The sequence below is a fragment of the Lissotriton vulgaris genome, chromosome 4_1, assembly GCF_964263255.1.
Source record: "Lissotriton vulgaris chromosome 4_1, aLisVul1.2, whole genome shotgun sequence".
In the NCBI taxonomy this organism is placed as follows: Eukaryota; Metazoa; Chordata; class Amphibia; order Caudata; family Salamandridae; genus Lissotriton; species Lissotriton vulgaris.
The window spans coordinates 17052020-17079239 of NC_141691.1; the positions used below are offsets into that span (position 1 = coordinate 17052020).

General features: G+C 45.2%; 1 protein-coding gene across 1 annotated transcript in view; it reads right to left on the reverse strand.

The window, feature by feature from the left end:
- Positions 1 to 27220, reverse strand: part of LOC147718233 (indolethylamine N-methyltransferase-like) — a 94099-nt gene that overhangs the window by 26348 nt on the left and 40531 nt on the right. Inside the window, exon 2 of the mRNA XM_086918239.1 lies at positions 8547 to 8754. Coding sequence (XP_086774365.1) covers positions 8547 to 8754 — 208 coding nt within the window. The remainder of the gene's footprint in view (positions 1 to 8546; positions 8755 to 27220) is intronic.

The following is a 27220-nucleotide window of genomic DNA, read 5'->3' on the forward strand; positions in this document are numbered from 1 at the left end:
AAGGAGAGAGACACAGAGTGGGACAGTGAGAGACAGTGAGACAGTGAGACACTGAGAGACACTGAGAGACAGTGAGAGACAGTGAGGCAGTGAGAGACAGAGAGACAGTCAGACACTGAGGGACAGTGAGTCAGTAAGCAACAGTGAGAGGCAGTGAGACAGTGAGAGACAGGGAGACATTGAGAGACAGTGAGTCAGTGAGAAACAGTGAGAGGCAGTAGACGGTTAGAGACAATGAGAGACAGTGAGAGACAGTGAGACAGTGAGAGACAGGGAGACAGAGAGACAGTCAGACACTGAGGGACAGTGAGTCAGTAAGCAACAGTGAGAGGCAGTGAGACAGTGAGAGACAGGAAGACATTGAGAGACAGTGAGTCAGTGAGAAACAGTGAGAGGCAGTGAGACGGTTAGAGACAATGAGAGACAGTGAGAGACAGTGAGATACAGTGAGACAGTGTGACAGTGAGAGACAGTGAGAGACAGTGAGACATTGAGAGACAGATAGAGATGATGAGACATTGAGAGACAGTGAGACAGTTAGAGACAGTGAGTGACAGTGAAACATTGAGAGACAGCGAGAGACAGTGAGACATTAAAAAGGAAAGACAGTGAAACAGTTAGAGACAGTGAGAGACAGTGAGTGACAGTGAGGGCCAGTGAGACATTTAGAGACAGTGAAACAGTTATAGACAGTGAGAGACAGTAAGAGACAGTGAGACAGTGAGAGACAGGGAGTCAATGAGAAACAGTGAGAGGCAGTGAGACAGTTAGAGACAATGAGCGACAGTAAGAGACAGTGAGATACAGTGAGACAGTGTGACAGTGAGAGACAGTGAGAGACAGTGAGACATTGAGAGACAATGAGACAATGAGAGAGACAGTGATACATTGAGGGACAGTGATAAAGTGAGAGACAGTGGGAGACAGTGAGCCAGTGAGACATTAAGAGACAGATAGAGATGATGAGACATTGAGAGACAGTGAGAGACAGTGAGACAGTTAGAGACAGTGAGAGACAATGAAACATTGAGAGACAGTGAGAGACAGTGAGACATTGAAAGGAAAGACAGTGAAACAGTTAGAGACAGTGAGAGACAGTGAGTGACAGTGAGGGACAGTGAGACATTCAGAGACAGTGAGACAGTTATAGACAGTGAGAGACAGTGAGAGACAGGGAGTCAATGAGAAACAGTCAGAGGCAGTGAGACAGTTAGAGACAATGAGAGATAGTAAGAGACAGTGAGAGACAGCGAGAGAAAGTGAGATATTGAGTGACCATGAGACAGTGAATGACAGTGAGACAGTGAGATAGTGAGACAGTGAGACAGTTAGAGACAGTGAGAGACAGTGAGCTATTTCTAAACAATGAGACAGTAAGAGACAGTGAGACAGTGAGAGACAGTGAGACACTGAGACAGTTAGAGACAGTGAGAGACAGTGAGACAGTGAGAGACTCTGAGACATTTACAGACAGTGAGTGAGACAGTTAGAGACAGTGAGAGACAGTGAGACAGTGACAGACAGTGACAGACAATGAGTGACAGTGAGATACAGTGAGAGACAGTGAGAGACAGTGAGACAGTGAGAGACAGTGAGAGGCTGTGAGAGGCTGTGAGAGACTATGAGACAGAGAGGTACAGGGAGATAGTGAGCGACAGTGAGAGTCTGTGAGAGCCAGTGAGACAGTGAGAGATAGTGAGACACTGAGAGACAGTGAGACAGCGAGAGACAGTGAGAGTGAGAAACAGTGAGAGACAGGAAGACAGTGAGATACAGGGAGACTGTGAGAGAAGGTGAGAGACAGTGAGACAGAGAGAGACAGTGAGAGACAGTGAGACACATTCAGAGACAGTGGGACATTGAGAGACAGTGAGACAGTGAGAGACAGTGATATAGTGAGCATCATCAAGAGACGGTGAGAGACAGTAGGAGACAGTGAGAAAATGAGTGACAGTGAGAGATAGTGAGAGACAGTGAGACAGTGTGAGACAGTGAGACAGTGAGACAGTTAGAGACAGTGAGAGAAAGTGGGAGACGGTGAGCCAGTGAGAGACAGTGAGAGACAGTGAGACATTGAGGGAACATGATACAGTGAGAGACAGTGATACTGCGAGAGACAGTGATACAGTGAGAGACAGTGAGAAACAGTGAGACACTGAGGAACATCAAGAGACTCTGAGAGACGGTGAGATAGTGAGACAGTGAGAGACTATGAGAGACAGTGAGAGACAGTGAGAGACAGTGAGACAGTGAGAGACAGGGAGACAGTGAGAGACTGTTTGACAGTGATAGACAACAATAGAAAGAGAGTGATGGAGACACCCCAGAGAAGGAGAGAGAGGGACACGCAGACCAACCAATGGACAGAAAAGAAATCAGGGGAGGGCTGTGGACACAGTGAGAAGGCTAGATGCTGGCGATCACAGTTCGATCCTTGGCTCCGGCAGCAGGGGTCTACGACTATGGGCAATAACTCGCTTAACCTTCCCGACAGCGACAGCCCCAGTGCTGAGATACCCATTCGGGGGTGATTTGTGCGCTATACAATTACAGGATTTTACACATGGAAAGAGACACAGAGTGAGACAGTGAGAGACAATGAGACAGTGAGAGACATCAAGAGACTGTGAGAGACGGTGAGGCAGTGAGACTGTGAGAGACAGTGAGAGACTGTTAGACAGTGAGAGACAGTGAGACAGTGAGAGACTGTTAGATAGTGAGAGACAGTGAGACAGTGATAGACCACAATAGAAAGAGAACAATAGAGATACTGCAGAGAAGGAAAGAGAGTGACTCACAGACCAACAATTGGAGCGAAAGGAAAGTTGAGGAGGGTGGTGGACAAAGAAAGAGAGACAAAGAGTGAGACAGTGAGACAGTGAGAGACACTGAGAGACACTGAGAGACAGTGAGAAAGTGAGATACTGTGAGAGACAGTGAGAGACAGGGAGACAGAGAGACTGTGAGGCATTGAGAGACAGTGAGACAGTGAGAGACAGGGAGACAGATAGACGGTGAGGCATTGAGAGACAGTGAGACAGTGAGAGACTGGGAGACAGAGAGACAGTGAGGCATTGAGAGACAGTGAGAGACAAAGAGAGACATGAGAGTCAATGAGAGAGACAGTGATAATGTGGGAGATACAGTGATACATTGAAAAACAGTGATAAAGTGAGAGACAGTGAGACAGTTAGAGACAGTGAGAAAGTGAGATACTGTGAGAGACAGTGAGACAGTGAGAGACAGGGAGACAGAGAGACAGTGAGGCATTGAGAGACAGTGAGACAGTGAGAGACAGGGAGACAGAGAGACAGTGAGGCATTGAGAGACAGTGAGACAGTGAGAGACAATGAGAGACAGTGAGAGTCAATGAGAGAGACAGTGATAAAGTGATACATTGAAAAACAGTGATAAAGTGAGAGACAGTGAGACAGTTAGAGCCAGTGAGAGACAGTTAGAGGCAGTGAGACATTGAGAGACAGTGAGAGACAGTGAGATAGTGATAGAAAGTGAGACAGTGAGAGACAGTGGGATAGAGAGACAGTGAGACAGAGACAGTGAGAGACAGTGAGAGACAGTGGGACAGTGAGAGACAGTGAGACAGTTAGACAGTGAGACAGTTAGAGACAGTGAGATACAGTGAGACAGTGAGAGACAGTGAGAAAGTGATAGACAACAATAGAAAGAGAGCGATGGAGACACCCCAGACAAGGAGAGAGAGCATCACGCAGACAAAGCAATGGAAAGAAAGAAAAGCTGGGGAGGGCGATGGACAAAAGGAGAGAGACACAGAGTGAGACAGTGAGACAGTGAGAGACAGTGAGACAGTGAGACACTGAGAGACACTGAGAGACAGTGAGAGACAGTGAGGCAGTGAGAGACAGGGAGACAGAGAGACAGTCAGACACTGAGGGACAATGAGTCAGTAAGCAACAGTGAGAGGCAGTGAGACAGTGAGAGACAGGGAGACATTGAGAGACAGTGAGTCAGTGAGAAACAGTGAGAGGCAGTGAGACGGTTAGAGACAATGAGAGACAGTGAGAGACAGTGAGACAGTGAAAGACAGGGAGACAGAGAGACAGTCAGACACTGAGGGACAGTGAGTCAGTAAGCAACAGTGAGAGGCAGTGAGACAGTGAGAGACAGGAAGACATTGAGAGACAGTGAGTCAGTGAGAAACAGTGAGAGGCAGTGAGACGGTTAGAGACAATGAGAGACAGTGAGAGACAGTGAGATACAGTGAGACAGTGTGACAGTGAGAGACAGTGAGACAATGAGAGACAATGAGACAATGAGAGAGACAGTGAGACATTGAGGGACAGTGATAAAGTGAAAGACAGTGGGAGACAGTGAGCCAGTGAGATATTGAGAGACAGATAGAGATGATGAGAAATTGAGAGACAGAGAGAGACAGTGAGACAGTTAGAGACAGTGAGAGACAGAGAAACATTAAAAAGGAAAGACAGTGAAACAGTTAGAGACAGTGAGTGACAGTGAGGGCCAGTGAGACATTCAGAGACAGTGAGACAGTGAGAAAGTGAGAGACAGTGAGAGACAATGAAACATTGAGAGACAGTGAGAGACAGTGAGACATTGAAAGGAAAGACAGTGAAACAGTTAGAGACAGTGAGAGACAGTGAGTGACAGTGAGGGACAGTGAGACATTCAGAGACAGTGAGACAGTGAGACAGTTTTAGACAGTGAGAGACAGTGAGACAGTGAGAGACAGGGAGTCAATGAGAAACAGTGGGAGGCAGTGAGACAGTTAGAGACAATGAGAGATAGTAAGAGACAGTGAGAGACAGCGAGAGAAAGTGAGATATTGAGTGACCATGAGACAGTGAATGACAGTGAGACAGTGAGATAGTGAGACAGTGAGACAGTTAGAGACAGTGAGAGACAGTGAGCTATGTATAAACAATGAGACAGTAAGAGACAGTGAGACAGTGAGAGACTCAGAGACACTGAGACAGTTAGAGACAGTGAGAGACAGTGAGACAGTGAGAGACTGTGAGACAGTTACAGACAGTGAGTGAGACAGTTAGAGACAGTGAGAGACAGTGAGACAGTGACAGACAGTGAGAGACAGTGAGTGACAGTGAGATACAGTGAGAGACAGTGAGAGACAGTGAGACAGTGAGAGACAGTGAGAGGCTGTGAGAGGCTATGAGAGACTATGAGACAGAGAGGTACAGGGAGATAGTGAGCGAAAGTGAGAGTCTGTGAGAGACAGTGAGACAGTGAGAGACAGTGAGAGTGAGAGACACTGAGAGACAGTGAGACAGTGAGAGACAGTGAGAGTGAGAGACAGTGTGAGACAGGGAGACAGTGAGATACAGGGAGACTGTGAGAGAAGGTGAGCGACAGTGAGACAGAGAGAGACAGTGAGAGACAGTGAGAAACATTGAGAGACAGTGAGACATTGAGAGACAGTGAGAGACAGTGATATAGTGAGCATCATCAAGAGACGGTGAGAGACAGTAGGAGACAGTGAGAAAATGAGTGACAGTGAGAGATAGTGAGAGACAGTGAGAGATAGTGAGAGCCAGGGTGAGACAGTGAGAGACAGTGACAGACAGTGAGACAGTGAGAGACAGGGAGATAGTGAAAAAGTGAGATACAGTGAGACATTGAGAAACAGTAAGACAGTGAGAGACAGTGAGAGACAGTGAGACAGTGAGAGACAGTGAGACAGTGAGACAGTGAGAGACAGTAAGAGACAGTAAGAGACAGTGAGACAGTGAGAGACAGTGATAGACAGTGAGACAGCAAGAGACAGTGAGAACCAGTGAGAGACAGTGATAGACAGTGAGACAGTGAGAGATAGTGAGATACCGTGAGAGACAGTGAGACAGTAAGAGACAGTGAGAGACAGTGAGAGACACAGAGACAGTAAGAGACAGTGAGAGACTGTGATAGACAGTGAGGCAGTGAGAGACAGTAAGAGACAGTGAGAGACTGTGAGATACAGTGAGGCAGTGAGAGACAGTGAGACATTGAGAGGCAGTGAGACAGTGAGAGACAGTGAGAGACAGCGAGATATTGAGAGAAAGTGAGACTGTGAGAGACAGTGAGAGACAGTGAGACAGTGAGAGACATCAAAAGTCTGTGAGAGACAGTGCAACAGTGAGAGACTGTGTCATACATTGAGAGACAGTGAGACAGTGAGAGACAGTGAGACAGTGAGAGACAGTGAGACAGTGAGAAACATCAAGAGACTGTGAGACAGTGGGACATTGAGAGACAGTGAGACAGTGAGAGACAGTGAGAGACAATGAGAGAGTGAGAGACAGGGAGAGACAGTGAGAGACAGTGAGAGACAGTGACACAGTGAGAGACAGTGAGAGACACTGAGAGGCAGTGAGACAGTGAGAGACAGTGAGACAGTGAGACAGTTAGAGACAGTGAGACAGTTAGAGACAGTGAGAGACAGTGAGGCAGTGAGAGACAGCAAGAGACAATGAGACAGTGAGAGACAGGGAGACAGTGAAAGACAGTGAGACATTGAGACAGTTAGAGACAGTGAGACAGTTAGAGACAATGAGAGACAGTGAAATAGTGAGAGACAGCGAGAGACAGTGAGACATTGAGAGACAGTGAGACAGTGGGAGAAAGTGAGACAGTGGGAGGTATTTTTTGTAGAGGATTTATGTCAGGCACTATTCAGATGACTATAATCTGGTACCACTAACTTGAAGCTATAAAGATTGCCTTTTCATCATAGGCCCAGAGGGAGTACTGCAGACCTTGAAGTAACAGTACCTGGTGCCAGCTCCATGGGTCACAGAGGATTCTTCACCATGTAATGCATGCGTGAGACAGTTGTGAGATGTTTTCACTGCAGTCCTACAATGAGTCTGCTTTTGATCTCAGAGGGAATTACAGGACCCTGAGGAAGGAGGCAGAAGAACAAACCTAATGGAAGAAGATTCAGGCCTGTACCTGATACTTGTAAAAAAAAGAGCTTGACAGAGGTGCATGGGTAGGATGTAACATAATAACTTTCCTCCAGTGAGAGGTGAGAGCTGGCCGAGCTACCCCAGCGTGATCAGAGATTTATTGAAGTAAAATACATCATATTAAAAGTGTTGTGGATCAAGGCGTATCTTTAGCTGTCTTTGGGTTCATCGTTCCGAGCCTTGAGGGTTGTCCTATGAAAGCAAACCTGCTGTTCTATTAGCAAAGATCACTAAAAGATGCAGAAAAGAAAATCAATTGCAAGCACAATGGCTCAGCGACTTGAATGCTCACCACTGAGTAACAGAACGCTTGGTAGGTCATGAGCCTGAATCCCGGCCAGGCAGACTGAGCCTTGCACCCTTCAATGCATTGTATGTCACATGTATTATTTAGCGGGGCTAGTGGCAAAGATGAAATATGAAATGGTATATAACACAAGTTATTATTATTGTTGATGTTGCTCATGTTATTATTATTACTAGTAATATTACTTTTATTTACAAATGGATGTATAGCTGTTTGTGTGTATTCTGGAAACTGAAATCGGACCCTTTCGAACCCTCGAGATAGCCAAAAGGATCTCTATTGTAGATCTGGTGTTACTGCTCTTCCAGGATGGAAAGATGATTCTTTGCTCAGGGTCTGGAAGAATGCCTCTTTATCCCCACTGGAAACATGTTTCTTATGTGGAGACAAAAATGCTTTTACACATTTAGTTGTGCCTCAGAGTGTGTGGAACTCCAGACTACATATCATTTCACATCTGGGGAGCTGGCAAGTCAAACAAAGGCCCACGTTCAGTAAGAGCTTGTGTCGCTATTGCATCACTCACAGCCATGCATGGTAAAGCAAACCATTAGGTCAGATTGACTGTGCCCTTCATTGCCACCCGGCATAGCACAACTCACTGCCTCGCATTACTGAATGCTGGGATGACATTACATAAGTGTAACGTTGGTGTTCCCTCACATCCATCCATGGTGTTTGGTGCATTCTCAGATATATAAACACTAGTAGTCCTGGGATTGCATGAAAATCTAAACCTTTCCAGGTGGGGTAGAACAAGGAGAAATATTAGAAAGAGGAAAAAGGCTTGGACTATAAGTTGTGTGCAGGAATGTGTCTCTTCCTGAGCTGTATCAATCCTGGCTTCATTGTAGGCACCCTGGCACCATGCACAAGGGTGCTTGTGTAGGAGCAGTAGGCAGATAGAGAGAGCAGGAATGGGTTATATCTTAGTAGATGCGATACATTCTTACTCTGTCCATGTCACACAACGCAGAGCAGCAAGGCTTCTTGCTCCGTTTCATTACTGTTTTGTAAGTCTTGCCCAAAGTATCATGACAAGTGCAAGGTAGTCCATAAAAAGGAAAGGTAACGTTTTTGCTGCGTTGCATTGGATGACGTTTTCTTAAATCTTGCCATGAAGCCTACAAATTATGTGTCTTTCCAAGAGTTTTATTACAGATGCATTAATGTCAGAAATGTTGAAAGTGTATTGTGAGTCCAAACTTTCACACTTTTACACATGCTTTGAGCCCTCTTTTTCTCTAGTGGCATTACACCAATTGGTACAGAATACATACCTGTTGCCTTGAAGCTCACAAGTCAACTTGGCAGCGTGGCTGCAGTCAATAGCCCCAGGAGCATTTTTCAGCCATTTCTCAACCTCCGCAATACCTTTATCAGTCGAGCCACCAATAATGATCTCTGTGAAATAGTCACAGCATGGAAGAATGTAATGGAAGTAAGGACCAATGGACAACTGGCATAGAGTTTCTCCTTTCACATCACCTGGTTAGAAAAGAGTTCATAAATAGAATTATTACTAAAATCCATACAAATACCATAGGAGCAATTCCATTCAATACCTTTTCTACTTAAACATTAGATGAAGATAATTCTGTGGTTTCATACCTGTAAGCCTTTTCTTGCCAATGATGTATCGGTTGCATCATCAGCTGTGGCACTGGTTTGCCAAGGAAGTAAACGTTACGTCCTCTACATACTACAGATTTTCATTCTTTAGCTTCACAAGCTGGGGAAGCTCTGTAGATACTATACCAAAGTGAGGTATAGTGAGTAGAGAGTCCAGTGGAACCCAAAAGGTAGGCACTATTTGTGTTAGTGTGGTCGAGCAGTAAGGCAGTATCAGAGGACAGTGTTAAGCATTTGTTGTACATACTCAGTCAGCAAATGCATTCACACACGCTAAGAGTGAACTTCGGTCCAATTGTTTGTGTATTAAAATATTATTTTAGTTATTTCATTTCCAAAACCAAGCAAGCCTGGCACAAGTAAGTGTAACGTACTTTGCAGTAAAAAGTTTGTAACACAGATTGGAATGCAGTTGTAAATGCAATTTGTTTTGACTTACAGTATTGTTTCTGAGAAATGCAGTGTAAATACAGTACATATGCTGTAAAGGATTTTCAGTAAAATTACACGTAAGTTACTTTTGAGATTACTTTTCCCTCACAGAGTAGTATACCTGGATAATACTCTTGGACATTTCCTCTAAACAGGTAAGTATTATTGTTTTTGTTAAATAGTACAATTTTTTTAACAAATTCTTTAGGTTTTCCAACTCCACAAAAGCAGTCAATGTTATCCTTTGGAGAAAAATGTTGTTATTGGTTTAAGGTAAGTATTTGGTAGTGGGAGTTGAGATTCTGGGATAGACTCAGGGATCCTCCAGCGTCAGGGATGCACTCTTGTTACACTCTCAGCGACAGTAGGGCGGCCGGGTGCTGAGTGCTGAGGCCCAATGTTATCGAATGGGGTATAGGGGGCCTCCAGTTGGTGACTGCTGATGAGCAGGCCACTTGGTTGTGGGAACAAAGGTCCTGGACTTTAGCTCAGGGCAAATGGGAAACAAAGTAGCACAAAAGGTGCACCCTCAATGGCACTAGAGTGGCTGGGTGAAGGGTGCTGCTTTGACGTTGGGTACTCTGTTGTTTTCAAAGGGGAACATCCGGTTTGCAAAGGCAGTGCCGGCTTGGTGACAAAGGTCTTCTGGGTGCGACCACCATTTGGAGGAGTAGGTTGGGATCTTGGGGGTTGGCTAGGCACCATTGGTTGGGCCACCCGAGGCAATGAGGTGTCGGGTGCAGGAGTGCCTTTTTGGGTTAGATCAGCTCCTGGCCGCAGTTGTAGGGACCTTCTGGATTTACTCTGCAGGCTTCAGCAGGGGGTTTGAGGCAGGACAGGGGTTGCTGGATCTTGGGTCAGGATCACTGGGGAGACCTCCTCCTGGTGTTAGCCCACTCGAGCTTGGGCCGTGGATGGTGGGTGCATAGTGGTGCTAATGTGGGGTGTCCAGCCAAAGACAGATGAACAATTCTGATGTTCACAGGAGACACACTCTTGAAGGCAGGCAGGTCCTCTGGGGTTTTCGAGGTTTCTGTCTGCAGGATACACCGCAATTTTACAAGAACAGGTTTGAGGTTTATACAGGCTGGTAGGGCTGGGGCCAAGTCAGTGTGCGTCTTCCTCTTGTTCTCTTCATCAAGGCTGTTTGGTCCTTCTTCTTATCTTGTCTTTTGTTCAGGTCTGGGGAAGCAAAATTCAGGGTTGCCCCAAAGTACTAGATTTAGGGAGTTACAGGTAGGTGAAAAGGTTGGGACTAATGGGTCCCTTCCTGGGGTGGGTAACCCCCCTATTATGCCCCCTCCAGTGGGAGGGGGTGTAAGCCTTTCCTTGGTTGGCTGAGTCCCCCCATATGCAAGATGGTAGGGACTGAGAGTTGTGCTTGCCCTCGCCTCCCCCACCAGAGTGGTGGAGTTGGCAGAGGTGGGCAAGCCTCTCTTCCTAACGTGCTTTTCCCACCAGTTCTCCCTCCCAAAGTTGGGGTCAGAACCAGAACCAGTGGGGATCAGTTACTGAAAGCAGGAAGTGGCCTGGGGAAGCTCGCACAGGCGGAAAGCCTTTGACGCTTCCCCTTCGCTAAACATGCTCAAACTGGGGAAGGAGGCCTGGCACCTGTCCCAGGATGTGCATTGTTTCAGGCCCTCAAGAGCAGCAGGCTATCTGTCTGGTGGTGGCATTTAAAAGCAGCCACTCAGCCTGGACACTTGTGGTAGGTTGTTTTACAGGCGGCATTTCTAAGGTGCCCTCTGTGTGCAATTGTCATTAAATCCCACACTGCCATCAGTGTGGGTTTAATGTGCTGAGAAGTTATATACCAAAGATCTCAGTTTTCAGTGTAGCCATTATGGTGCTGTGTAATTTGTACTGACAAACTCCCAGCACCATGTACTCATAATGGCATCACTACACTTATAATGCCTAAGAATTGGTTTCGACATTGTAGGGGGCACCACCCACTCACACATAAAGTGGGCACAGTCTTTCTGCCCCCCTGGGATCAGATGGGGGCAAAAGACCCAGATCTGCCCCCCCCCCCCCAGATGGGCAGAAAGCCTACTAGGCACCTGAGATATGTTTATCGGCATGTCAGGGAGCAAACCTTTAGGCAAGGGTCGCTCTCCCTTTTTTGTGCACACATTCTGCCTCCTTGGGGGTAGGTAAGCAATATTTTTAGACTCATTGGCCTCCAAAGGGGGCAGAAAAGCATTAGATACAAGCAAAAGTTTCTGTGTGTGTGTGACTGGAATTCAGCTGATAGTCTGTGTGTACTGGTGTTTGGCTGGCAGTATGTGGGCCTGCATTTTGCTGGCAGTTTTTGTTGACTTGGGCTTAGCTGACAGTGTGTGTGGAGTAGCAGGTGGCTGGCAGTGTGCACAGAATCTTGCTTGGGTAGCTGTCTGAATGGTTGGCACTTGGCTGGCAGTATGCGTCGACATTCACTTAGTTGGCGGGGATATGTGCATGGATGGCAGTGTGCTTGGATGGTGTGTGGCTGGTGGTATGCATGGATGGTGCTTGGCTAGCAGTGTGTGTGTGTATGGTGCTTGACTAGCAGTGTGCATGGATGGCACTTGGCTGGCATTGTGAGTGGATGGCTCTTGGCTGATGGTGTGCTGATGATATGCTGATGATGTGCATGGATGGAACTTAGCAGGCAGTGTACATAGATAGCACTTGGCTGGTGGTGTGGCTTGTGCGGATCTGCTAGCATTTTATTACCCAGAATACCCTGCAAACTTTACATTTTGCTAAAATGTCACACTTTCCTCACATTTCTGTGTGTAAACGTTGTAGGATCACCACACCAGCCCACATTTTCCAACACCAAATGATCACCTCAGTCACCTGATAAAAAATGAAACCTTACTTTTGTGAGGTGTCAAAGCAGGGAACGTAGAACCATATTAAATGAAATACTTAGAGGGAACAAAAGTGGGTACAAAAGGGCAGTTTTAGGCTGACTCTTCTTTTGGCACCCACACAAGTGAGGTATAATTTTCATTAGGAGATAAAGTGGAATACTAGGTGGAGGGAAACCTACAAAACGGAGACATTTCTCAAAACTGCACACCTGGGAAAGCTCAGCGAGGTGAAGCTTGAGTGGCTCTCCAAAGTTTATTTTCCCAGAATCCCCTGCATACCTCACATTTAGCTAAAAAGAAATCATGTTTTCCTCACATTTCTGTGTGGTAAAGATGTGGTATCACCAGGCTGACACAAATTGCCTACAATCTAGTGTTCCCTCAGGTCTCCCGATAAAAATGATACCTCACTTGTGTGGGTGGGTCAAGTGCCTACAAATGGGAAGGCCCAAAAACATATTGTGGAGACATTAAAATGATATAACCCAAAACAACCTGGTTTGGCAAGGAGGACAACACTGTTTTTGGTCCTGGGCCATCTAGGGAAACCTACCAAACCCAGACATTTATGAAAACAGGCAACCGGGGGAATTCAGGGAGGTGAGGCCCAGTATTCCCTGCAAACCTCAAATTTAGAAGAAAAACAAATCACATTGTTCATACATTTCTGGTTGGGAAAGTGGTGGGATCTTTGGTCTGACACACATTTTCAACCACCAAGCTTACCTTCAAGTCTTCTGATAAAAATAGTACCTCACTTGTGTTGGTGGATCAAGTCCCCGCAGCAGGAAAGGGCCAAAAACCTATTGTGGAGACATCAAAGTTATCTATCTCAAAACAACCTGGTTTTGCAAGGGAGTCACCTGCGTTTTTGGTCCTCGGCTCGGCGGCCATTTAAGGAAACCTACTATACTCACACATTTCTGAAAACTATACACATGGGGGAGTCCAGGGACATGTGGCTTGCATACATCCCGTTAAAATGTCCTACCTAGAATCCCCTGCAAACCTCAAATTTACCTAAAAAATCTATTTTTCTCACATTTCTGTGTTGGATCACCATGTCACCATGTCTTCACACATTGCTTACCACCAAGTGTTCGCCTCGGTCTGCTGAGTAAAAAGATATCTTGTTTGTTTTGAATGGTCAAGGGTCTGTGACTGGGAATGGGCAAAACTCCGAGTTTGAGGGAATAGCACAGCAAACTCTTAACACTATATATTTGTTATATACATGTGTATGCTGACTCGGCATTTGAACACTAGTGATATATAATTTGTATTGGGAAACAAAGTGGAATGCTGAGGAGATAGGATTTGTTTTCTGGCATGGTAATCGGAAATATAAATGTGAGAAATATTGTTCACTCTTTATATTTAGTCAAACAAATTGATGAATACCTGGTACATAATGAAAACCCATTGCAGAGTGCAGCTCTGATATTGTCTCTGGGTGCCTTGGATTCTTGGTGCACATAGAAGCCCTATATATCCCTGCCACCATAAGTTTCCAGCAGATGTAACAATATATTGCTCAAAAACTCTGTTATAGTTAGAATAAGTTACTGGTGCAAATATAGTCACTAATGGCTGTTTTTTCCAACTCAATGTCAATTTTTTAACATTTAAACTGTAACTTTCCATAAGGAAACCTTGAAGGATCTACACAAAGGCCCCGTTAAGGAATTCCGTATTTTGTCTACTCTTCAGAACTATATAGCTTTCCAGGATCCATTATTGGATTCACACCCATTTCTACCATTAACTGGAATGAGGTTAAAGCACAAAAATTTGAAAAATAGGCTAAGTCCCGATAAAATGTTTTTCTGCAAAATGCCTACCTGTTCCTGAAAGCCGGGAAGATGGTAATTTTAGCACTACAAACCCTTTATTGATATTTTTTGCAGGCAAAAAAACCTGATATTTTTTTCTGCAGCACATTGCAAGATTTCCCCAATTAACTAAATGTTGCTGTATTTTGGCTAATTCCTTGGAGCCCTCTAGCGGAATCTACACGCCCTGGTACCTTTAGAATCCTCAGGATGTTAGAATAAAGGGATGCAAACTTGGTGGGGATAACTAAGCGCAAACTACCCCAAATAGTCAAATGGGCATGTGGCAGGGAGGGGTGGTCTGGCAAAAAAGGGTGTAAGAAGTGAGATAATGTACAATTTGAAAAAAAAAGGTCTGAATAAAGATTGAAAATAGACAAGTATAAATCATACATAAAAATCGATAGAGCTAGAGTTGGAAAGCAATATAGAAATGCCAAGATATAATGGCGGGGAAACTGTGATTCTGGACCTTCTTTTATCACAATTTCTACCTTGCCAACGACAAATACCCTGAATTTGTTGTCACTGCACTGAAAGAGTAAACTGTGCATCATTTGAACTTCTCTCACCACCTAACCACTAACCTCTAGGAGTGCCTCAAGACGCAGATCTTTACACCATTGATTAATTTCCCTTCCTCAGAAAGCAGCAAGAGATTAAAACACTTCCCCTTCCCCAGGCCTGGGCCTGGGCCTGAGCTGACAAAGACTGTGCCACTTTGGGATACGTGGTACCTAAAATATATTTCTGAGCTTTCCTACTGTGGAGGTTTTCCTGTAATTTTCTGTCATCTACAGGATACCCTAAATGTGTTCCTTTATAATACCTTATGCTATTTCATCCTTTAGTAGAAACTGTTTACTGCCTTTTCTGGAGCCCAGCCATGCCTCAAACACCCAGGAAGGAGGAGTTACAGATTGCATAAGCTAAAAGTTATATTACTTCAGTGTCCTCCTTCTGAGAACTTTTCTGTGGAAGACAATCATCATTAACACCCTTTTGTGCCTTATTTACAAAGGTAAGCTTACACTTTTGTATACTTTGGTTTTAGTAATCCCAAAATGTGAGCTTAATTTTACTATCTTCATATTAATTTTATGACTGCAGAGACTCTACACTTGTGGCAGAGACTCCGCACATAAAATATATGCCCATCACTTTTAAGAAGCTTGTGTGTGTCGTTCCATCTTGAGCATGGCCTGTATGATAAGGTTGGTGGTGCTTTGCGATGGGGAAACAAGATTATACTGAATGTGGAGGCCATAATGTGGTGTTTTATGCAGATTCAGAGAGTGGCTTCTGCTCTGGCTGACAAGAGATAGACTAAGCGGGAGGGGCGGAGCTCAGTGTAGTACTCCTTTCATTGGTGAGTGTAATACACAGCTTCGGGCCAGACTCCGCGGGAAGGGGGGGCCATGACGCAAATAGTTTGGTGCATGTTGGAGAGAAGGGAGATGGGTGTGAGGGAGGCTAGGTTTAGGGAGTGGGGGTGTCATTGTGGGGAGTGACATTTAGGGGAGCCTGAAATGGTACTTATAAGCCCAGTAAAATGAGCCCAGATTGGGCAGCATTGGATTTAAAGGCGTTCATAACAAGAGGGGCACAGTGTCCATCAGATAATACTCATCTGGCAGCAGCGGGTAGCCAATCATTCTATCAGGAAGGGTCTTTGGCAGGTCCACTGGCAGCTGGGGAGGTAGCTTCAAGGGTGATCTTCCTCCATACAACTCGCCGATTGCTCCTTATCTGAAGATTTATTAAAAGGCCTGTGGAGCAGTCTATCCATTAAGTGTGATAAGTGTCCACTTTGATCTGTTGGGGGTTGTGCAAATGTAGATTCAGGGTGAAATGAATGTACTTATTATCTAAGTAGTTTAGGAAGTGGAATGGATCATCCAGTTTAGAAATGTTTCCCATCGGGTTCCATATATGTTGTCCCATCTTCAAAGAGGTGGGCCGAGGTCCAAAAAGGCCTTTCATTTTGCTTTGGTTTCTATGGAAAAACATGCAGCTGTTTGCACCTTGAGGCCTTCTAAGAGACAAGGTCTATGAACTTTTGTTGTTGATAAAAAAATGGCAGATATGCTTGTGGTATAGGAGGAAAGCAATAATCGGTCTGGGTCTTGCCATGTTACTTGTAGGTGGCACACAGGAGTAGATTACGTGGGCCCACTGTATCTCTAGATAATCAATGATGGTCAGGCCAAATAAATGTGATATCAGTTCCATTAGAAGAGCCCCAATTCCACTTTATACCTTTATCTTGTATCCTACTGATTCATCACCTTCTGTTTGTGGTGCCAGATATCTGGGACACATGTTTCCCTGTTACATAGTCCCTCCAGGTGAGGTGCTGTGATTATAAACCTGTTCCATAAAGGTCGTCGTATCGTGGCGATCTTGGTAACAGCTGACCGCAAATGACGAGTGTGGTATGTACGAGTGTTTTTGTCATGTTCTAGTGATGGATTCACTATGAAATTAGGGATTTTGTTCTGAACCCTTGGGTTCCATTTTGTGTACGGTAGCCATTTTGTGGTTGCCCTCACATAGGTCGATGACTACGGCCGAACGAGTCCTTGCGACACGTACACCTTTAGCTGACTTCTGTGTGACCTGAGCAAACTGACTTCATTGCCCGAAGCTAAACTTGTTGAGCAAGTTCCTCGACTCGTCAGCTGGTCAAGATAGAGATCAAAGAGCAGGACATTGCTGAGTTTATGGTACATGCGCACACCCTTCCATCTTGCTCCTCATCTATTTCTGCCCCTTCTTTTATGGCCTATTTATGGTTTGGGTTGAGGTCTTTTTTTATGGGTTTGTCCGGCCTGTTCGAGCAAGAATGTTGGGCCTTCCCGTGTGATTGATGGTGGGCTGGACAACTGAAATGTGGGTTTGTCATCATGCAATGCTTTTGTCGTGTATACATGGGATTGGTCAACTGTAAATAAGGAATGTTTGCCTGAAGCATAATTTTTGGCATAAAAGACGATGTCTCGCAATAAGAAAATGTGCAGTCTCTGGCGAACCACCCGTGTTGTGCTTCGTAGACTTCTGTTACTGGTTGCAACAAATACATTTGATCTTTGACGTCACCAAGAAGTATCTTGTGTCTCTGTATGCCAAGACATGTGAACTCGAAGACATCGGGCGTTTCCCCTGGCGCCGCTGGGTTCTAAAACCCGGTTCTTCACTTGGCGCCCACCTGGGGCGACTTCAGTGGTACCGGTCCAAGCCTGAAGATGGTGAGGAGCTTCGTGTGAAAATTCTGGAGGAAGGCCTACCACTTCATCGACCCCTGTATGTCGTCGTGGTCCGAAAGTCTTTGCTGCGAGGTTCCTCGTTTTCCAACGTCTACGAAGGACAGCTGCCATGACTGTCGCCCTGTCTTGGACCCTTTGATGAATTGTAGAGCGAGACGATAGACGGGTCTTCTGGTGACGTGATCGATACCCCAGTTAAGTATGAGTGGAGTGTCTCCCAGTACTTAGTTTTTGGGTATCCCTTGGGATCTTTGATCTGGAACACGCAAACTCCAAAGCCGAGGGACTTGTGTATTCATGAGACTATCGTATTCAATATTCCCTTGAAGTTTGAAGCTAGACTTGTGATCGACGATGCCTGGTCTTAGCAGACTTGGAAAGATATTTTGTTGTGGTTGTAATAGGGATTCCCGATTGGAGGATTCGTGTCCGGTGCCTCCGATTGGAACTCCAATCTAAGAGCTCTATTTGAAACATGACGTGGGCCCCATCACGTATAATGAAGTGTGGATTTGCTACACTAGGAAGGATGGTGTCCTAAAGTGGCCCCAATATGGTAGTTATGACACAGAGATTTTAGAAAATCTGGAGGTTAAACTCTTTAAGAAGAAAGCCCGGCCGGCGATGTTTGACTCTTTCCGCCTATGGCGAAAGGAAGCCAAACAGAAAGAAATTAAATTAGCGAAGAGAAATAAAAGAGAAAAAGGTATTTCGATAATGCAGGCTGCTATACAGTTTAAAGATAACGAAGAAGAACAAGCGAGTGAGCAGTTGCACAGGCAACATAAAATGGCGATTTATAAATGTTATCCAGTTTTGCCGCCTCTTCAGCAAGGTGCGACAAAGGAACTTGAGAAAGATCCTTTGATGTCACATTTGTTGAATTTGCCACCCCCTTATGTGCAGAGTGCTACAGCACCTCTGCAACCTTTAGTTGCGCAACCCCCGGTTGCTTTGCCTCCCGTTATTGCACAGCCGCCAGCTCCTCTTCAGTTGGCTCCTATCCCTCTGGTGCAGCCTTCTCAAGGGCCGCCGACTTTGCTCCCTGCTCCGTCTCTAATTCCTATGACTTTTTTTCCTGTTCTTGCTACTTCTTCTGCTACTGCTCCTACATTGGTTTCCTCTCAGTCTGCTTTGTCTCCTGTCCTTCTGTCAACTTCTCCTTCTGTTCGACAGAGAATGACTGATACTGTTACTAGTCTCTTGTCTCCTTTCTTTGGGTCATCGAGTATGACCCCTGTTTCAGAGCGTAAACAGTTGCGTAGCCAAATGCCAGGTCCCGAAGAGTGGACAGTATTGGATCATTTAGCGCGTAAATGGGTTACTAATTCTTCAAGGTATGATTTAGAGTCTGTTATGGATGTCTTCCGTCAATGGGAAGCACCGAAGCAGAGATATGTTTTTGACAAGATGTGTACTTTCCTTCTTGAAGAATGGGAAGATGGTGATTTGGGACAGACTCCGTCTGAGTTGTTCCGTGTACAGTCCGAGTTTGCGAGAGGTACGATTGTGGGTCTCCACATTGAAAGAGCAGTAGCGACACTGCTTTAGTTTAGGAGCGAGTCTCCTCCTCAGCTGTTGTTCGAGCCTGATCCTTCTGTTAGGAGGAAAGTGCGACAATATCCGATGAGAGAGGTTCCTCCGGTGTGGAAAGAGGCCGTTCAGGCCAATGTTAATGCTGGTTTTGTAGCTGCGCCGGCTCATTTTCAGCGTGTTTGAGTACATGTTCCGTGGAAGCGAGCTGAAGTTTTGGCTCTTAAGCAGACTTTGCCTGACCCCTGTAAAAATCCTGCAGGGTATTATAAGGAATTATCACAGACTGCAGATTCATGTGTTATGAATCTAGCTGATATAGACATGTTGTTTGGAAATGTGGTTCCACAGCCTTTATGGGGATTGATTCGTCATACGGATCATGCGCAAGAGTTAGGTGATACATGGATTAATATCAGTGCTGTGGATGGTCGACAAGTTGGTGGTGCTAAACCTGAGCCTTTAGTTGCAGAACTTCCTGGTAAGGTCATTACTTACATTAAAACTTTAATGCCTGCTAAGCGAGTAAACTGAGACAAATTGTCTGCGTCTAAGCAGAAGAAAGATGAAAGTGTGTCTGCTTTCTTCACTAGGTTTGAAGAAACGTTTATTGACCATAGTGGTCAAGACATGAGTACGGAAGGTGGTCAACGGTTGTTTGTTGATAAGTTTGTGCATAATTTGCTTCCCGAGTTGTGTACTAAGTTGAAGGATTCAGAGAGTTCTTGGGCTGTTTCCTCGTCGGCACAGATATTGGCTACTGCACAGTTCTACGAAAATAGGGATAAGGGTGAGAAGGATAGAGCAGACAAGAAGACTAAAGATTTGAAGACGAAGGTTCTTTTGCAGCAAGCGTATCCGCCTCGTAATAACCAACGAGATTATCAGCAACCTCATCAGTTTCAAAGAAACTCGCAAAGGTTCGAGCCTTTTCAACTGCGTTTTCCTGTAGGCCCTAATCAGTGTGCATATTGTAAAGAAGAGGGTCATTTTAAAAATAGTTGCCCGGTTCTGTTACAGCGCGCAAATGATGTTTCTGGTGTGAGAGGTCGAGGTGTTCAGCAAGCTTCTAGAGGTAGGGGACGTGGTGTGTTCCCCCAGAATGTGTGTTCCTTTCCTCCACAAAATTCAATGAATTGTTTTGATCAGCAGAATGGTGCGTCTGCTAAGACGACTCAGTACTATGCTGACGACTACTATGTCGAAGGTGAGAATATGGACGGTAATGATTGCTAGGACAGCCGTGGACAAAGAGAAGGAGTTGTTTTAGTTCCAGTAGATCAGAGTGGACCTTATGTTGAAGTGATTACATCATGTGTGTTAGAGCCTTTTCTGTTGGATACTGGTGCTACGAAGAGTTCTATTATGCACTCTAAACTCCCTGGCGCACCTTTGTCTGGCTGGACGAATGTTTCAGTAGGTTTTTCTGGCACCCCAGTTAGAAACCCGATTTCTAGTCCTTTGTCTCTTTCTGTTGGACATTGAGAATTCGAAGCACCCCTTATTTTAACAACAGGTTGTGGTGAGAATTTGTTGGGATTGGATCTGTTGAAAAGATTATATGCAACACTACATTGTTCTCCTTCAGGAGTACAACTTATATTAGGTAAGCGAGTGATCTCTCCGATGTATTTGTCGAAAGATCGACTTCCGGCAGAATTGTCTTCTCTTCCTGATACTCTTTGGGATACTGGTCCTAATGATGTGGGTCTTTTGGAGATACCTCCATATGTTGTGACGCTGAAAGCGAATGTTAGAATGCCACGTATTCCCCAATTTAGGATCTCTAGTGATGGTGAAAGAGCGTTGCTAGCGATTATCTATGATCTGATTGAGAGAGGTGTGATTGAAGAAACGAGAGGTAATGTGTGCAATAGTCAGGTTTTGCCTGTTCTGAAACATATTGATTCTTCGCAACCACCTGTATATAGGTTCGTTATCGATCTTCACGAGGTGAATAAGATTGTAGTTCCGCAATTTCCTGTTGTTCCAGATATCACTGCCTTACTGACCATGATTCCAGCGTCAGCCACCTGGTTTTTCGGTGATTGATTTGAAGAATGCTTTCTTCAGCATCCCGATTGCCGAGGAGAGTAGAGATATTTTTGGCTTCTCTTTAGGAGGTCGAAGTTTCCTGTTCAAGCGTGCTCCTCAAGGCTATTGTGAGAGTCCATCAACCCATAGTCAGGCTTTGAAAACACAGCTTGATACGATTGTCTTACTTGATGGTGCTGCTCTTATTCAGTATGTCGACGATTTGTTAGTTGCTGCTGATACTGAGGAGATTTGTAAAGAAGCTACTTTGTCATTGTTGCGTCATTTGTCTGACTTCCATCATAAAGTATCTATTTCGAAGTTACAGTATTGTCGACAAGAAGTGACCTACTTAGGTCATCTCTTATTGAAGGAGGGAAGAAGATTGACCCCAGAATGAATTCAAGCGATTGTGAGAATGAGTGTGCCAACTACACAGAGAGAAGTACGTGCTTTTTTGGGTATTACCTCGTATTATGGACAGTGGATTCCGAATTTTTTGCTTTTTGCAAAACCTTTGTTAGCTCTTACTGTTAAGGATACTCCGAATCCTATTCCTTGGACTGACGAATGCCAGAAGAGTTTTTCTGAATTGCGTGTTGCGTTGTGTTCGGCTCCTGTGTTGGGTACCACCGACTACAGTAAGCCTTTTAAACTCTATGTCCACGAGAGAGAAGGATGTGCATTGTCAGTTTTGACACAGCAGTTCAGCGATAAGCAACGTCCATGTGTGTATTTCTCGTGGACTTTGGATCCGGTAGCTAGAGCGTTGCCGAGTTGTTTGAGAGCTACAGCGGCAGCAGCTGTTTCTATCTGACAGTCTGCTGGTTTGGTGATGGATAATACGTTGATTATGATGGTTCCACATGCAGTTAAACAGGACTAAGATACAGCACTTAACTAGTGCTCGATTGTCAGGTTATGAGTTGACACTCTTAGCGAGTCATGTGCACATAAAGAGATGCAATACGTTGAATCCAGCTACATTGTTGCCGATTTCAGTAGAGATAGGTGTTTCTGAACAGTATAATTGTTTTCTTAGGACAGAGGAGGAAACGAAAGGGAGAATAGACCTTAGGGACACTCCTCTTGCGAAGTGTGATGGTACTTTATGGGTGGATGGTTCGTGCTTCAAGCTTCCGAATGGTGATATGACTCCGGCATATTCTGTTACGACTTTGCATATGATTGTTGAAGCTGCACGTGTCCCACATAATTCAGCTCAAGCAGCAGAGTTGATTGCATTAACAAGAGCGTGTGTGTTGTCGAAGGGGAAACGAGTGACTCTATATACCGATAGCCAGTATGCGTTTGGTGTGGCTCATAGTTTTGGTCGCTTGTGGAAGGAACGTGGGTTCCTTACGTCTCATGGAACGAAGATACAGCATGGTCAGTTGGTGAATGAACTTCTTGAGTCACTTACCTTGCCGTTGCAAGTTGTGATTGTGAAATGCAGTGCACATAAGAAGGTTACCGATGACGTTGGTCGTGGTAATGCGTTTGCGGATGAAGTTGCGAAAGATGTGGCGAGGGATGTGGTGAGACGAATGTATGTTGCAGGTCCGGCGAGATGGGTTCCGGATAGAAGTATGTGTGAAGATACGACAGAAAGTGTGAAGTCAATTCAAGCTGAAGCTACAGAGAAAGAGTTGAGCGTAAGGAGAGGGAGTACGGGTAAATTGGATTCGAATGGTTGTTGGGTTGAGTTGTCAGAGCATCAGCGATGGTTGTTACCCGGTGCGTAGGTGCTTGCAGTGGTTACGATGGTGCATGGAATGGCTCATATCAGTGTGAAAGGGATTTGTAAGTTGTTGGCTCCAGTATGGCAAAATGCTGGAATTCCTAAGTGTGCAGAGAATGTGGTCAAGAATAGTATGGTTTGTCTGATGTACAATCCTGGTAAGGGAACTCCAACTCCAGCTGGTCATTTTGCGCCTCCGACGTATCCGTTTGAGGTGTTGCAATTAGATTTTATCCACATGGAGAGATGCAACAACCTGAAATATGTACTTGTGGTTGTTTGTGCCTTTTCGAGATGGGTAGAAGCATATCCCCTGAAAGATAATACTGCCTTGTCCACAGCTAAAGCCCTTTTTAAGGAGTTTTTCCCTAGGTATCGTTTGCCGAGAATGGTCTGGAGTGACAATGGGAGTGCATTTGTGGGTCAAGTGATGAAGAAAGTGTGTGATGGTTTAGGAATTCGTCAAAAATTCCATGCTGTAAATCACCCCCAATCAGCTGGTTTAGTGGAGTGCTATAATGGCACCCTTAAGTTGAAACTTGCCAAGATAACAGCGAGCTCTGGTCTTAAATGGCCTGATGCTTTGCCATTAGCACTTTTGTCAACTAGGATGACTGTACATTCTCGAGTGGGACTTAGTCCATATGAGATAGTTTTTGGTCGCCCGGCAAACATATGGGGAGTGCCGAGGCCGACCAAATTCAGTGAGATTGAACACCCTGTATTGCTTGACTATCTGTATGATTTGACGGCTAAATTGCGTGTCTTACACCAACAGGTTCATGATACATTGCCTCAGGCTTCTGAAGATTCAGGACACACCATCAATCCTGGTTCCTGGGTCCTGGTGAAGAACTTTCAGCGGACAAAGAACGATCCGCTGGACCGGACCCTACTTGGTGCTATTGTCTACGCGATCTGCAGTGCGAGTGCACGGGAAGAAGAACTGGATCCTCGGCGTACATTGTAAGAGGGCTCCTTTGCCTCTGCCGTACGACCGGTGGGTCCAGGACGGTATTCCTGATTCAGAAACTGACACCGTGCCTCGTTTTCTGCCTTTTAGCGATGCACGTTTAATTGGGACAAGTTCTGAGCGTGAAAGCAACGATCTTCTGCAAGAAGCTGTGCCATCGTCAGTTCGACTGGACACTACTGAACCTGAACTTTTGTTTTGTGATCAGGCATTGCCTGGTAAAGGCCGTTATAATTTGCGACCAAGAGTCGTGGGACTAATAAAGTGAAAATTCTTTTTCTTTGCTATTTTTGAAGCTAAGCTCTCCCATCTGAGAAACTATTTTGACCGATTTTTGTTTTTCAAACCGCCATCCGGGTTCAGCTGTAGGGTCGCGGTATAAAGACTTAGAGCATACTGCCGTGTAGACACAAGGTCGACGGTTCTGGTTTGTTCTAGGGCGTTCTCTGGGACATTCAGAGGTACACTGAGTGAATTGAACCAACTGCCGCGAACAGCACAGATAGAGGATGGAGTTTTTCGAGATGGAGAGACCTGTTGAAGAAATGAGCTTTAAGAGCAAAATGTGTCGAATTATGAGTAGAAAGTGTTTCTTGATATTATGTCTTTTTATACTACTTAGTTTGATGATGTTCTTGATTGGATATATTATATTCTCTTTTCAAGTGACGTTTGCACCCACTACACAACCCATACCTTCTTCTACTGTTTCTTCGCATTCTTTTCATCCTCTGCCTGAACATGAATCCATTAGAAGATTGGAATTTGTTAATAACTCCTTTGTTCAGCTTCTGCACCAACACCAGCTAATGGTGAACACAACTAATTGTTGGGTGTGTGGCCTTATGCCTCATACTACTGGTAAAGGTATTCCTTACCTGGTCCTGCCATTCAGCTATAATGGTTCTGTGTGGGCATATAGAACGATGTTCATCTATGCTCGTGATGTCTACCCCCTACGTTCTGTGAAAGACAATCCAAAGAATAGTGCTCTAGTTAAGGGTATAGTCGATATGATTAGAGGAGTTAGCTCCCATGAGACAATCCCGAAAGATGAGACACTAGCGTATATTGGATGGAATGTGACTGGATATGGAGTTAGTCTGAGTGAGAACCAGCGAGCGAAAAGATCATCTCCGATTTGGATCGTACCCCATCAGGGTCATTTTTGTCTGCAAGGTAATGGCAAGAGTCCGAGAGCTCAGTTAGGGAAGAGTATCTGCACTGAGACGTATGTTTTTGCGTCCCAGACTTCCCCATCATTTCTAGCGGCTAAGGGTACCTATTTTGTCTGTTACGATAGAGCGTACACATGGTTGCCCCTGATTTCTCGGGCACATGTTTTGTCTCGTTCCTGTTGCCTCCTACGTATACAGCTGTGGCAGATTACCACAAGATGAGAGTTGTTAGAGGTGTCTTCAGTAAGGAAGATACTGGAGGACAAGAATTAGGAGATTTCTTGAAGGGTTTTCTGCCGTTTTGGGGACCTATGGTTAACAGCAGGAACATACGGCAATTGACGAGAGTGGTTGAGTCCACCGTAGATGAAACTGCCGGTGCCTTTAGTAACTTGACTGCTGAGCTCCAGTCAGATCGTCTTATGACTCTCCAGAACAGAGTTGCGTTAGATGTCATACTTGCAGATAGAGGAGGGGTATCTACATTGATTCAATCGAGCTGCTGCGTTTTCATTCCAGACAACGCTCCGACAGTGTACCAAGCCATTTCCAAGCTGCACAAGATCTCGGAGTCTATACATGTGGACGAAGGAGATTGGTCGTTAATGGGCTGGTTTTGTGGATTGTTATCCACCTGGGGATGGACGATTCTGATGATCATTGGGATGGTTTTAGCCATCCTTTTCCTGTTCTGTCTTTGTGTACAGTGTTCTCCTGCTATATGTGGCCTTTGTGCTACCTTGTGTTCAAAGAGACCTGTCCAGAGAGACGTACTAAGTAATAGGATGATGCTACAGCAACATCTTGATGATCTGATGAATATAGACCTGGATTCAGACTGACGTGAGTTTAGGTGATTGCCTATGTAAGGGCAAAAGGAGGGTCTAAGGTTCTGTGATTCTAAACCCGTTTCATAAAGGTTGTCGTATCGTGACGATCTTGGTAACAGCAGACCGCAAATGACGCGTGTGGTATGTACGAGTGTTTTCGTCATGTTCGAGAGATGGATTCACTATGACATTAGGGATTGTATTCTGAACCCTTGGGTTCCATTTTGTGTACGGCAGCCATTTTGTGGTTGCCCTCACATAGGTCGATGACTATGGCCGAACGAGTCCTTGGGACACGTACACCTTTAGCTGACTTCTGTGTGACCTGAGCAAACTGACTCCATTGCCCGAAGCTAAACTTGTTGAGCCAGTTCCTTGTTCGGCAGCTGATCAAGATAGAGATCAAAGAGCAGGACATTGCTGAGTTTATGGTACATGAACACACCCTTCAATCTTGCTCCTCATCTGTTTCTGCTCCTTCTTTTATGGCCCATTTATAGTTTGGGTTGAGGTCTTTTATTATGGGTTTGTCCGGCCTGTTCGAGGAAGAATGTTGGGCCTTCCCGTGTAATTGAATGGTGTGCTGGACAACTGAAATGTGGGTTTGTCATCATGCAATGCTTTTGTCGTGTATACATGGGATTGGTCAACTGTAAATAAGGAATATTTGCCTGAAGCATAATTTTTGGCATAAAAGACGATGTCTCGCAATACGAAATTGTGCAGTCTCTGGCGAACCACCCGTGTCGTGCTTCGTAGACTTCTGTTCCTGGTTGCAACCAATACATTTGATCTTTGACGTCACCGAGAAGTATCCTTTGTCTCTGTATGCCAAGACAGGTGAACTCGAAGACATCAGGTGTTTCCCTTGGCGCCGCTGGGTTCTAAAACCCGGTTCTTCACTGGTTATCCATTTTGGAATTAAAGTGCATTTTCAATCCTAAAGTCCTTATGTCAGCGTTGTGCTAAGAGATTTTGGAATCCACTGAGCCTAGTTTTGCACAGACTGCTAATGTTTTTTTTGGGATGTGTTTGTGGGAGGCTTCAAAAAAATGGGACTGGGTGCTCTTTGGAGACTACATGAAGCCATCTGCTGCCACCATGAATAACAGTTTGTGGTGGTTTTACTACTAGCCATGGTCAACAGTCAACACTACCAGTGCACCACTGACCCTAGCAATGGTCTTATCAGTGGATTGAGAAAAGGAAAAAAAGCCAGGGTGCCAGCTCAAGTATAGGACCCTTGTCAGAAAGGACACAGCGGTAAAGGTAAAAAAAGCAAGTATCTGTGGGCTGCAATGGCAACTCAGGTCCCTGGCAGAAAGGACCAAAACGAAGCCTGAATGGCACCGAGCCAGCAGTATGTAGTGAGGTAGAGGGGGTCACGTTATACAGACCCTGTTATGTGAAGATGTTGGAGCTGTGTAGGTTCCTGACCCCCAATGGAGCCTCCAGGTTTCCCTAAGTCAGGGGGGTTAGTTGGACGGGACCGCAGTCTCTCACAGCAGGAGCAATTGAAGCAGACCGTCAATAGTGTGTAGTTTGGGGGTCTTTGTGGCTCAGTAATCCTCACTCTGGGACCCGGAAGTTAGCAATGGTGGGGCTACCCCTCACAGCAGGCATGGAACCCCAAGTCTACTCC